This window comes from Colias croceus, chromosome 19 (assembly GCF_905220415.1).
Source record: "Colias croceus chromosome 19, ilColCroc2.1".
NCBI lineage: Eukaryota > Metazoa > Arthropoda > Insecta > Lepidoptera > Pieridae > Colias > Colias croceus.
The window spans coordinates 5,416,709-5,431,170 of record NC_059555.1 but is presented as its reverse complement, the minus strand read 5'-3'; the positions used below and the strand labels follow the sequence as shown (position 1 = coordinate 5,431,170).

The 14,462-nt window shown below is 31.2% G+C and overlaps 2 protein-coding genes across 2 annotated transcripts; both read right to left on the bottom strand.

The window, feature by feature from the left end:
- Positions 1–1,689: 1,689 nt before the first annotated feature.
- LOC123700309 (fatty acid-binding protein 2-like) lies at positions 1,690–4,076 on the bottom strand. Its single transcript, XM_045647491.1, has 4 exons — positions 3,940–4,076; positions 2,871–3,037; positions 2,194–2,304; positions 1,690–1,806 (listed from the first exon to the last, which is right to left on the bottom strand). The coding sequence occupies exons 1-4, from the start codon at positions 4,007–4,009 to the stop codon at positions 1,750–1,752; spliced, it is 405 nt and encodes a 134-aa protein (XP_045503447.1). The 5' UTR covers positions 4,010–4,076; the 3' UTR covers positions 1,690–1,749.
- A 3,417-nt stretch (positions 4,077–7,493) lies between these two features.
- LOC123700310 (fatty acid-binding protein 2-like) lies at positions 7,494–9,618 on the bottom strand. The gene is made up of 4 exons (XM_045647492.1): positions 9,500–9,618; positions 9,056–9,222; positions 8,255–8,365; positions 7,494–7,640 (listed from the first exon to the last, which is right to left on the bottom strand). Exons 1-4 carry the CDS (start codon positions 9,567–9,569, stop codon positions 7,584–7,586), a joined length of 405 nt encoding a protein of 134 aa, XP_045503448.1. The 5' UTR covers positions 9,570–9,618; the 3' UTR covers positions 7,494–7,583.
- Between the last annotated feature and the right edge of the window lie 4,844 nt (positions 9,619–14,462).

The following is a 14,462-nucleotide window of genomic DNA, read 5'->3' as shown; positions in this document are numbered from 1 at the left end:
AAAAATATGAGCTCATTACTAATATATAAATATTATTACAAATAGTACAAAATTATAGATTCACTAAGGCTGGTTGCAGAGCTTGACCGACCATCAGTGCGTACGTCAGTCGCGCTTGTCATAATATGTATGGGAATTAATAAAACCGTTCATAGCTAGACCGACCATACGCACGCGTATTGTCATGCGTATAGTTATACACATTGTTGATGCGTATAGTCAGGACCGATGCAGATGGTACGTACTGACGGTCGGTCAAGCTCTGCAACCGGCCTAAAAGAGCATACGGTCGCTCGTCACTAAAAATTGTATACATGAGGGTGCATGAACTAACAATAAGTAGATACTTATGAAAACAATTATGTTGCGGTTTGTGGGCTTATGGTGCACAGAAAAACTTGAATTGAGTTTATGATTGCATTATTAATGTAAATTATATCATATTGTAAGAAATATTTATAACTTATGTTTCAGTAGTTAAGTAGTTATAGTAAGTTATAGTAACTTAACGTATAGTAACTTAAGTAGTTATCTTCTTACTATATAAGTACGTACTAAATGTTTATATCGTGCATTTTGCAAAAAATTCTACGCGTCCAAGCTTTTAACAAACTCTTCTTCGTTTTCAGTGCGATACAACTTGTAGATATTTTTTTTTTCTAAAGCCGTGGTATTGAAATTATTTAGACCGTCCGCGTCGCCGTCATTTAGGACACTTACATCTGAATATGTTAAAATATGTGGGAACGTAGATAATATATGGGTTGATGATGATGATGATTTAGTAGTCTGATAATAAATAAAATTCGTTTATTTCAGGCCCCATAGCCCATATTGTAGTAGTAAAATCTTATTCTAGTGTGAGTATTATAATTTACAATATATAGAAAAAAATCTTTTTTCTCAGTATCGCATAAAAGTCATTTACCCTATATAGTTCAGGATACATCGCCCATTTTTGCAAGTGACTACTATCAAGCTGATTTTCCGTTTGTAGCTTTATTTTGATGAGACACGAAATAATTTCGTGTACGAAACTCTCGATTGTGGTAGCTAACAGAGATAACAAGGATAAAAATTTTTGATTTGATGGTTCTCAAATATTTATTACGCAATTTGTAGGACAATATGTCTGTTGAATTATATAAACATTAACTAAGTGAAAACAAAAAAATCAGCTTGTTAGTAATCATTTATGATGACCTCGTTATCGATACACTTTGGAAAGGGGGACTCTTTGAACAAACCATAGATTTTGTAGGACAAATATTTTTTCGAATAATTTAGGTAATTATCTTGAAATTGAACAAAAAAAAATTCAGTTAGTAATAAATATTTGAGAACCATCAAATCAAAAATTTTTATCCTTGTTATCTCTGTTAGCTACCACAATCGAGACTTTCGTACACGAAATTATTGGGCGTCTCATCAAAATAAAGCTACAAAATGAAAATTAGCTTGATAGTAGTCACTTGCAAAAATGGGCGATGTATCCTGAACTAATAATATAATGTAAACATCAAGGAGGCACTACAGTAACGCGGCAGGCCCATGATAAACATCTTACATGCGTTGTTATATATGTACATATATACTTTAAGTTTAAGGGTTTATTATACCAACTTATTGCATTAAAAAATAAAACACTAGGTACGTAGGTAAAAAGCGTGATTTTATTTCATAATTTTATTTCATTCAACTAAGAACTTAAATATTAATTCTCGTTGTTAAAACTTTCATAGTTCGTAATTATTCAGCGACGAAGAATCTCTTAGCTGTGCCGGGCCAGAAGTTAGAGGTGATAGTCTGCAAAATATTCATTGAGTGAGTAAATATTCATTTCAAATTAAGGCATTCAATTAAAACATAAATGATTTTTCTGACTGTATATTGTTTGTAAAATAAGTAGCTAGATACTATTAAGTATTCTGTGTTATAAGTCTAACGAAATATACCTAATGCGTTAAATAACAAGAAAATAATGCGGATCACAATTTCTCGACGGTATTCAATTTCGCGAGTTTTCTAACAATCTTACAACATATTAAGTTTGCATCATACCAAAACCTTATTATATTTATATGTAGGTAGCTTAGAAGTTGATTTTTAAAAGTTTGTTAAATATATTATAGTAATAAACATAATATAGCTATACGATATTACATATAAAATAATTTAAGGCATTTTTCTTACCACCACTAGTTCTTGCGGAGAGTATTCCCTTACATTCGTGATGCTGTTGCCATCTTTGAATTTTTGTACGTGTGTAAGTTTGTTGCCGTCTACAGTTATAACACTTTTGGGCTGAAATGAATTGAATAGGTAATTGTTATTATTAATTATTGATTGAAATACTCGATGGTATTAATGTACCACGCCGATATTTTATAACAATATGCAATTATTTTATCTATACCTAGGTATTACCTGTATTACCACAGTAGGTATGTATTACAATTTACAATGTAACTTTTGAAAATACCGGTATAAGTCAGTCTAAGCTGACGCAGGTAGTTTATTTATTATATGAATTATTGTTAATATAAAAGTTAATTATTATATATATCTACAAAGATATAAGGTAGCTTTTTTAATGTATCTTTTTATAACATAATATTATAATATTATTCATGACCACCTTATATTTTGTAAAATTATGCTTCACTATTAGAACCCAGTTACTTAAAAAAGCTTCTCTTATAGTAGAGGAGACCGTGAGGGATTAGCCTTCACCGATTTGATATCAAGATGACTGATGAGACGTATTTTTTATAAAATATACCTAGTTGGTACAAATATTGCACTTTAAGCACTCTATGATCACTTGCCTATCAAAAAGTGTTTTTTTATTGTTATTTAAGGATACTCACAATAACTTCTGGTGTTAAGATTTCGTCAAACTCGACGCCGCTCTTGAATTTGTTTTCAAAGGATTTTCCTTCGTAGACTGTTGTAATAATATATTCGTCTCCAACTTTATCCAATTTTTGTGACAATTTGCTATTGATTATTGCTTGAGTTTCTTGAGGTGAGAGTTCTAGAAAAAAAAATTCGTTTATTAATTTGTGTACACAAAACTGTAAAATGTCCATAATTTATTAAATAAAATGTCCATAATTTATTAAATAACTATGTATATACCTACAGGGTGTAATAGTTAAGTGTGCACAGGCGATTATTCCGCAACTGTTGCGCATATAATATATCACAAAACTTTAAACTGATATCGAAAGCTCTCTATCTAATGAGTAAAATGACAATATGTAATAACTTTTTATAACTAAACCGGGAAATATAAAAAAAAAATACATTAAACACGCCCATACATTTAATTTCCCATACATTTTGTATTCAAAGCAAATGTTCAAAGTGACATCCTCGTTTCGGAATAGGTACCATTATATTCCACAGCTCTAACTATTTACAGTTTCTAAATGAATTGTCACTAAAATTAGCGAAGTAAGCCAAAAAAAGAACCAAAACCTTTCATATTACATTTGATGTAAAATTTTTGGATGTTTACTGTTTTATTTTTTAAATGTTATTATTGTCATTTTACTCATTCGGTAAAGGGCTTTCGATATCAGTTTAAAGTTTAAAGTTTTTTGATATCTGCAATAGTTACGGAATAATCACCTGTGCACACTTCACAATTACCTACACCCTGTATATGTAGATATAAGTAAACAATCAAAGTATTCAATCCCAACTGATAATATTATACAAGTAAATCACTACATACTATAAAACAAAGTCACTTTCTCTGTCCCTTTGTATGCTTAAATTTTTAAAACTACGCAACGGATTTTGATGCTGTTTTGTTTTAATAGATAGAGTGATTCAAGAGGATGGTTTTACTATATAACTTATTAGGTTTTAGACAAAGCGGGCGAAGCCGCGAGCGAAAAACTAGTTAAGAATAAAAAAGGTAATACTTACTAAAACTTTCTGCGAAAGCGTCGAAGTTTTCGGAGCGGTCCAATTTGTACATTTTTCCAAAGAAAGACATGGTGATCAAATAGTTTTGTAATTGCTTTGAAAGAACTTCGACAAAGTGATAATAAAATGTAATGTGTGGGTTACTTATATTAGTGATGAGTCCGATTATCTGTGTTCATATCAATGCTCATCATTAATCGATATAATATAATTATTAATTATATATATTATTAACCGAAACGATTTCTTCTGTAGGTATGTAGGTTTGAAATAAAACTATGTTATTCAGTTACCTACCTAGACTCTAGAGTACCTATGTTATTATGATCATCTTTTTGGTTTATGCTTTCGCTACTTATATTAGACCGTATTTGTTTATTATATCAGGTTCTATTAAAATATGTTTTTAAGGCGTTCAAGCCCAATTAATTATCTATTTGTAAAAATACTAAAAATATTTTTATATATTGTCATAAGAAGTCATATAATTTCACGAAACACAGAAAAAACCACAGGCAAAACCTAGCTTACCTATTCTATTCATGGTTATCTGTGACCAACGCATCATAATCAGAGATTATTATATTATTATCTGTTAGTCATGATTTACTTTTTGTCATAGATAAGGACGGTCGGGTGAGTGGGCGTAGTAATTATAGTCCTTTTCAGCTATGATGATTCCTGTGACACTTCATCGTGTTCCGAATTACGTATTTTATGTTTAAAACGCCAAAATAATTTTAGTGCATAATATTTTTCTTTTATGGCGGCATTATTGCCAAAAATATAAAAATGAAACACCCTAAGCTTATAAATCAAAAACAGTATTGTTTAGTTAAATATAATGAAAAATAAAATAAAATAACACAAAAATATAATACCTACGCAATTCGTGTACATGAAATGGATCGTTGAAAAATCATAGAGTTGGAAAATCATATAATCGGCGCCCATCTTGTGATCGTTTGTCAATCGAGTCAATCGTCTGTACGAGTGCGTCAGCCTTGTATACAAGTTTCAATTTTTTATTGATACTTTACGTGATATTCTGTTATTGTTACTAATTGTTATTGTTGACTTTTTGTTGCTGTTGTTTGCTAAGTTTCCTTAGTTAATTGTTGGCGAAATGCCGAAAAAACTAATTTTGTTACTTTATTCAAATCGATTTTGTTTCCATATAAAATATTATCGATTATCGGAAACAATTGATACGATTTCAGTACAGACATCTCTACACGTGTCAAAAATCGATGTGTCACAGAAATCATCTTAGGTGGAAAGGACTATAGTAACCAATTGTTTACTATTTGGTAATCTGTGACTGGACTAAGCGCTCTTACTCTATGATGTCAAATCGGCAGGAAATCTTTTACTACTCGCAAAATAATAGGAAAAAAGTATTTACTGAGGAATATCTAGTTGTGGGAGATTTATTTGGTCATGCAATTTGAAGTCTAGAATAAACTTTTTATGTTTAACTAGTGAGCAACAGCATAAATAAGGTGTGTCATGGGTGAGGACTGCGAATATAAGTCAGAACATTATTGTGCACCTGATAATGGGAGGAATATAAAACTATAGAGCGAGAAATTTTGAATTTTGGAAAAGCGTATAAATTACAATTAAAAAAGATTCTAATAATGTATTTTTAAGGAAATAGTAGCTGTGTTTTACCTGAAAATAAAAAACATATTAAATACTTATCTACCTGTATTTGAAGCTTACTTATTGCGATGGTGTCTAGCTTTTTCCACCTATTTTCCCTCTCTTTCCGTTGTATGTATGCTATGTCTCTCGCACCTTTCCCACCAGGTGGCGCGGCGCACGATAATGTGTAGGCGCTAGATGCAGTTCATTGAGTCGAAATCCTCAACAGGTAGACGTAAACTGTAAGCTTTAAATATAGGTAAGTATTTAATATGTGTTTTATTTTCAGGTAAAACACAACTATAAAACGCTTGACCGTAATTTGAAGTAGTCTTGTTGAAATCTGTCGCCTGTCCCGACTTTTAATGACGCATTGGAAGAATTTCATCTAAAGGACTATATGATACTTACAAAATTAAGCAACAGCTGATCACCGACGAGGCAAGAATACCTTAAACTCAAACCTTTATTTATTCAATTATAAGTACTTCTGTACAAGCACCATTGAATCATCAAATTTTGTGTAAAATCATACCGATACATTAAAAATTAATCTAATACTTATAAAGGGGGAATTCTTTAATATTGACATAAATAAAATTCAAAAAAAACGCCTCATAATAATATAATAACCCGTAGCGTCACAAACGCTGCGCAGACTTCCATCTTTTACAAACCTTCACATAATGGTACCCTGTCTCATCAACAAACTACCGTGTATATCTTTAAAAGATTCAGTTACTCACAAAAATCTCTCAAACTAAAGCAATACTTTTTAGTAAATATAAATAAATTATAATAAAAAAACCTTATATTATCAATTCTAAAATATAAATCTGTTCATTCATAAAAAATAAGAACTCATTACTAATATTTATCTAAATATTATTACAAATAGTACAAAATTATAGATTCACTAAAGGAGCATACGCTCGCTCGTCACTAAAAATTGTATATGTTACCGGAAATGTATGAAATCAAGGATTTGTATACAATTCCTAGGAAATGTGTACAATTCCGATACCATTTAGGAAATGTATAAAATATTGTTTAAAAAACTATTTAATGCATGCATATCCTAGGAAATGTATAATCTTCCTAGGAATTGTATACAATTCCTATATCGTATTAGGAAATGTGTAAAGTAAATGCTTTCTGTAATAAAACACGTTGTTATTTTTTTATAATAGCTCTTATTGATACAATCGGGTAACAGTCATACCGTAAAATTGTAATAATATTACGTTCATATTATTATCTTACTAATTTACATTTTAAAAATCAACTATCTAACTTTTAACGTAAATATCACAAAATCAACTTATATTTATTCTTATAAAATCAAATTTTCATTTTGCAAGTAATCGGTCCCCTCGTCCCGCTGTCCTCGCGTATATTTGGCGCAGTCGGATTGTACAATCCGCCGTATTACATTACGGCTAGCTGTTTTAATATGCCGAAAATTCATCCTTTTCCAAAATTCTACAAAAAGACAGTCGCGAGCCAACGGAGCCCCACTTCGTGGGGCTCCTATTTCTGTGTAGTTTTAAAAAACACGAACCTAACCTAACCCACCCCCTTATCCAAACAAAAAATTTCTGATTACGAATTATCGGCATAGTTACTACAAAATGCCGACCGTTTGTAAACGGCCAGATTATATACAACTTGCCTGCGACATATCAATATCTTAAATGTTTTACATTTCCGATTGCTATTTAGGAAATGTATAGATTTCTTAGGAAATGTACATAAAATAATTATTTATTTCACACATTTCCGTGCGATTTTAGGAATTATATACATTTCCTAGGAATTGTATACAATGACGGATTACATACATTTCCGGTAACATGTATACTTTAAGGGTTTATACCAACTTATTGCATTAAAAATAAAACACTAGGTGCGTAGGTAAAAAGCGAGATTATATTTCATAAATAAGAACTTAAATATTAATTCTCGTTGTTAAAAGTTAAAACTTTCATAGTTCGTAATTATTCAGCGACGAAGTATCTCTTGGCAGTACCGGACCAGAAGTTAGAGGTGATAGTCTGTAAAATATTCATTGAGTCATGAGTGAGTTAACCATTTTAAATTAAAGCATTGAAATGAACAATAATTCCAAGATGTATTTGTTCACATTATAATAATGAAATATAAATTATAATGCATTAAACTGCAAGAAAATGTAACGCATCACATACTTTCGATAGTAGGTATACAGTTTTTAATATAACGAGATTGATTAGGTACATTTATTTGCATCATACGAGAACTTTGTTTGTATATTTATTGTATCATTTATGAAACAATTAAAATATGAATTGATTTAACTAAGAACTTTGACTTTTAAAGGTTTGTTATGCATAATACTAGCTGCTCTACGCGGTTTCACCCCCGTGGCTCCACCCCTGTTGGTCGAAGCGTGATGATATATAGCCTATAACCTTCCTCGATAAATGGGCTATCTCACACCGAAATAATTTTTCAAATCGGACCAGTAGTTCGGGTAGTAGCTTTATAATATTAGTATAGATTATAGTCTTTGAAGTAGATGAAGGATATGTAGCATGTAGATATGAAGTATATGTATAGTTAAAGTAAAAAAATAATATAGTTAAGATATTACGTATGAAATAATTTATAGCATAATATTATCTCTTACCACCACTAATTTTTCCGGAGAGAATTCCCTTATACACGTGATGCTGTTGCCATCTTGGAATTTTTGTACGTGTGTAAGTTTGTTGCCGTCTACAGTTATAACACTTTTGGGCTGAAATGAATTGAACAGGTTATTGTAATTGTATATGATTAAAATACTCGGAGGTATGAATGTATCTCGCCGGTATTTCCAAAATATATTATGCAATAGGGTAGGTACATCTATAATATTGAGGTATAATCTGTATTACATAGGTTTATTGCTCTGAGGTATTACAATATAACTTTTAAAAATACCGGCATAAGTCGGTCTAAGCTGACGTAGGTAGTTTATTTACTATATTAATTATTTTTAAAATAAAAGTTAATTATGATATGTCTATTAAAATGGTAGTTTTTTAATGTTCCTTTGACAACGTATTATAACATTCTTGAACAATTTATATTTCGTAAAATTATGCTTCTTCATTCTTAGAACCCAGTTACTTTAAAAAACTTCTCTTATAGTAAGTAGCGGAGACCGTGGGAGATCGAACTTTACCCATCAGATAATCAGATGAGACGTATTTTTGTAAATAAACACAATACATATAAACAAATATGCAACGCAACCTCAATATCGTCTGTGGTTGTTCATGAGCGGCGCCAATCATCTGCATCGCTCTCCGTACGGTACGATACGGGTACGGTGACGCGCAAGCTCGTTTGCAAGCAATACTTACATAAAAAAAATATTCTTATAATAACTTGCCTATCAAAAAGTTCTCATTTTTATTAGGTACTTTTATTTAAAGATACTCACAGTAACATCTGCTCTTAAGATTTCGTCAAACTCGACGCCGCTCTTGAATTTGATTTCAGATGATTGTCCTTCATAGAATGTTGTAAGAATATATTCGTCTCCATCTTTATCCAATTTTTGTGACGATTTGATATTAATGAGTGCTTGAGTTTCTAAAGGTGAGAGTTCTAGACAAAAACAAATAATTATTGTTAATTGATGCTGTAAAATCTCGTCAATACAATAAATACTTAATTAAATCAAATCAAATCCAATTTGTTTACTTGCTCGTACCACCTCGTGTACTTATACTTTCGTAGGCGATAGGTTACCTATCTATATCGTAGACAATCAAACTATCTATCAAAGCCCTTCAGATAATAATTAATATCATACATGTATAAAAAAAATGAAACGAAAAGAATAAAAAAAGTCATTTAAAAATGATTCCTAATAGTTACTTACTTAAACTTTCGGCGAAAGCATCGAAGTTTTCGGAGCGGTCCAATTTGTACACTTTTCCAAAGAAAGACATGGTGATCAAATAGTTTTGTAATTGCTTTGAAAGAACTTCGACAAAGTGATAATAAAATGTAATGTGTGGGTTACTTATATTAGTGATGAATCCGATTATCTGTGTTCATATCAATGCTCATCATTAATCGATATATTAGGTATATATATATAACTATTATATAACCGAATCGATTTCTTCTGTATGTATAATATTTTTACACTATTAATAACATTATTTACCCATCGTTAATGAGGTTATTCAGGAAGATATGTCATTTTTCTTCATGGTCATCGTCTTGATTTATTTTCTCGCAACATTATTTTGTTTAATCTGGTCAATTTTCAATTAAATATTTAATAAAATGCATTTTTTGTTAAGCTTTACTTAGCGATTTGTTAAAACGGAGAAAATATTTTTATAATAAGTATATTGTCATAAGAAATTACAGATATAATTTTACGAAAGCTACGCGCGACTATGTATTACAGAAAAACAACGGGCAAAACCTAGCTTACTATTTATCTGTGACCAACGCATCATAATCAGAGATTATTATATTATTATCCGTTACTCATGATTTACTTTTTGGAACTACACTTCAATCTTAATTTCTGTCTGGTGTTCTACGAATTGGTCGGCTTATCAACACAAGGGCATTCAATATACGTAGAAACACTATTTTCCGTTTTGTCCTTGATAAGGACGGTCGGGTGACAATCGGCGTAGTAATTAGTAATCACTAATCAGTTATTTAGTATAGTAATCTGTGGCTGGGATAAGGCCACTTGCTCTATGATTACAAATCGGCGGGAAATCTTTTACTAAAATGTAGGCTCGCCAAGTACAGTACGATTCAAACTTAGTGGCGGCTCGGAAAATCGTACGATGATCCGAATGATCATCATGCGCAGAAAACAATTTTAGATACCAGCGGGACCACAGAGCGGGACGTTATGGGACGGAAACCTGCGCGCACATGCATTCGCAGCAAACTTCCAAACCGCCTATAATTTTGAATCGAACTGTACTAGGAAAATAAGCCATCAACTAATATATATGTTACCGGAAATGTATGAAATCAAGGAATTGTATACAATTCCGATACCATTTAGGAAATGTATAAAATATTGTTTAAAAAACTATTTAATGCATGCATATCCTAGGAAATGTATAGTCTTCCTAGGAATTGTATACAATTCCAATATCGTATTAGGAAATGTGTAAAAAACACGTAGTTATTTTTTTATTATAGCTCTTATTGATACAATCGGGTAACAGTCATACCGTAAAATTGTAATATTAATATTATGTTCATATTATTATCTTACTAATTAACCTTTTAAAAATCAACTATCTAACTTTTAACGTAAATATCACAAAATCAACTTATATTTATTCTTATAAAATCAAATTTTCATTTTGCAAGTAATCAGTCCCCTCGTCCCGCGGCTGTCCTCGCGTATATTTGGCGCAGTCGGATTGTACAATCCGCCGTATTACATTACGGCTACCTGTTTTAATATGCCGAAAATTCGTCTTTTTTCCAAAATTCTACAAAAAGACGGTCGCGAGCCAACGGAGCCCCACTTCGTGGGGCTCCTATTTCTATGTAGTTTTAAAAAACACGAACCTAACCTAACCCACCCCCTTATACAAACCAAATATTTCTGATTACGAATTATCGGCATAGTTTCTACAAAATGCCGACCGTTTGTAAACGGCCAGATTATTTACAATTTGCCTGCGACATATCAATATCTTAAATGTTTTACATTTCCGATAGCTATTTAGGAAATGTATAGATTTCCTAGGAAATGTGTATAAAATAATTTATTTCACACATTTCCGTACGATTTTAGGAATTGTATACATTTCCTAGGAATTGTATACAATGACGGATTACATACATTTCCGGTAACATATATATTTAGTTCTGTGGATTTATGTAGTCACGCAATTTGATATACACTTTATTTTTAACTAGTGATCACCAGCCTAAAGTTTATCGCCTATAGGTGAGGATTTGAGTCAGAACATTATCGTGTTCGGAATCCTGATGATGGGAGGAATGTAAAATGAAAGTAGGTAGGGGGAATTTTTTGGGCAGAATAGCGACCGCCCAAATAAGATTCAAATAATGTATGTAAATTGTAAAATAGTCATTTAACTTGTGTTTTATTTTTAAGGAAACAATGCTGTTTTTAATTAATTTATCATTTAAATGTTAAGGCAACTTTTTTAGAATCGTATATAAATTTAAAATTGAACTTTTTACAGGAGAGTCTGTTTTATATATAAAACAAGAACTTAGCGACTGATGATGAGAATCTGATTTAATAACTTAAGGACATTTATTTATTGGTAGGTACATATAATATTCTATAATATAAAACGCAAAAATATATTTTATATAATTTATTAAATACTAATTAAAATAGTTGAGCACGTTGTTGATTAAATTATTCGGCAATATTTTACTTGTTCGGCAATATTTCTTCACGGTGCCGGGCCAGAAGTTGGTGGTGATTTTCTGTAAAAAATAATGCTAAATTATGTATTAGCGTATATCTATTTATAGATATATTTCCAACTCTTTTATCTTACTTTATAATTCTGTGTAAACAGTATCTCTATCTATAATTAATTGTTTAAATAATGACGACTGTTAGTGATAGCCAGATAGATATTACAGATAAAATATATAGTTACCTATAGTATCTTAATTTCAGAATGTAATTAATACAATAATGCAGAAGGGACTTACTTGTAACGAAACAAAAAAAATATCATCTCTAATACTCATATAAAATTCTCGTGTCACAGTTTTCGTGCCATACTCCTCCGAAACAGCTGGAACGATTCTCATGAAATTTTCTGTGCATATCGGATAAGTCTGAGAATCGCCCAACCTCTATTTTTCATATGTACCTACCACGGGCGAAGCCGGGGCGGGCCGCTAGTAACACATTATATTTCCTGTTAATATCGTGAGATACCGATGACTTCTCTGACAATTATTGTACTTATATCACCATCATGTAATCTTTGCACCTGTGTTGCCTTGTCTCCTTCTACGGTATAGGTAATAGGTATATCGTCTTAGCCTGAAAACATACTCCCCAAATCAAACATTGTATTACAAGTAAAAAGTATAAATCCAGATTTTAATTTATTCATAATGATTGATAAAATGAATACCATCCGTGTTCATATTTTTATGAAACAAAGTTGCTTTCGCGACTATCTATTTTAAGAGAAATTTATGCAAATTTTCAGTGTTATTTATAAACTATATTCCTTAAAAAATATACCGGCCGAATTGCCTCCTCCTTTTTTTGAAGTCGGTTAAAAAGTTATAATTTACAGCCTATAATATTTATTCTAGTGTTAGTCATCGGCCGATCTTTTGGATTTATCTGATCGTCTTTTGTTAATGAATTGGTTTGGAGTTTCCATGATAAATTTTTGTTGTTAGAGAACTTTAGAAAATTCTTAATCATAATAACTATAACATATTGAATAAAACAAAACTACAATCCCGTTGTTTAGACTTAAAAAGAAGCTGGGTCAAATTAGCAAATCAGCAGGCCAAGTTATCTCTAGCTTTATTTATGGCCTTCAATTCTTTTGGTCTAAGAGCGTGGTGCCACCGATTCTCTTAAGGACTAAAATTGGGGCATCAAGTAGTAGTAGATATTATATGTATTGAATGCCCCTGATTGTCCACATATCTGATAAGTTGGTTAAATAGATATCGCAGGTGACAGGTGTAAAAGACTGAAAATACCTACGATTAAATAATATATATTTAATCTGAATTATTATTAGTTAATTTTAATCGTATGGTATCGAAGAAGGAATGTCTTTGATGTTTGAAATAAACCTAGAACCTCATCTAACCCATTGTATCGAATTAGGTACACTATAAAACGGTTCCAATTCGATATATTATATCTGATCTATACCGAAAATTATAAGCAGAATCTTATGAATCACAATTTTTTCGATAGATTTTCTACATGTTCCAGGTTCGACAGGTTTGACTCTAAATAAAAAAATATGTACCTAATGTTATTCGGTGAAGCTTACAAAAAGCTTACAAAAGGCATATTTTTTACTTGAGCAAAAATTAAACTTTTTAATATCTAATACTATATTAAAACTGTATTGCCGCTAACTTATTGGGGGTTAGTACAATCAATTTTTAATCTCTTTCTTTTTGATGGGTTATGTATAATTTTATATTTTATATTGACATTGAAATCAAACTTTATTAAGTACCTATATAATATCTAATTCTGATATGATTCTGATGGAAAGTACACAGTAGGTAATTGCTGCGCGAAGCAGCTCGGTCAGTACTCAGTGTGGACATGGTTCAGCCGAAGAAAAAAAACTTCGAAAAGGAAAAAACTATTTGTTTTGGAAAGTTGATCGCTCTGTGGGGCCCGCTTATTTACGATGTTGGTAGATAATCTTTATATTATATAAAAGCGAATCGCAAAATGTGTTGGTAAGCGCATAACTCGAAAACAGCTGAACCGATTTCGATAATTCTTTTTTTATTATATTCCTTGAAGTACGAGGATGGATCTTATGTAGAGAAAACGTAAACATGTACCACGGGCGAAGCCGGGGCGGACCGCTAGTTTATAATATTTATTAATTCTAATTCTTTATGGCTCTAAAAATAAACAGTAGATAATTCAATATTTGCACGAAATTAAACACAAGATTAAATCTACATAATTATGTACATGTCGCTGCTAATTCATAAAACCAGACCTTTCATGAATAGCCTCGGTTCTTTTTTCTTTGGTGTCTATAAACGAACTAATTAAACCGTAACCACAGAATAGATAATAGTAGCTAAACGCTACAGAACGGACACTCTCCGCCTCCCGCCAAAAT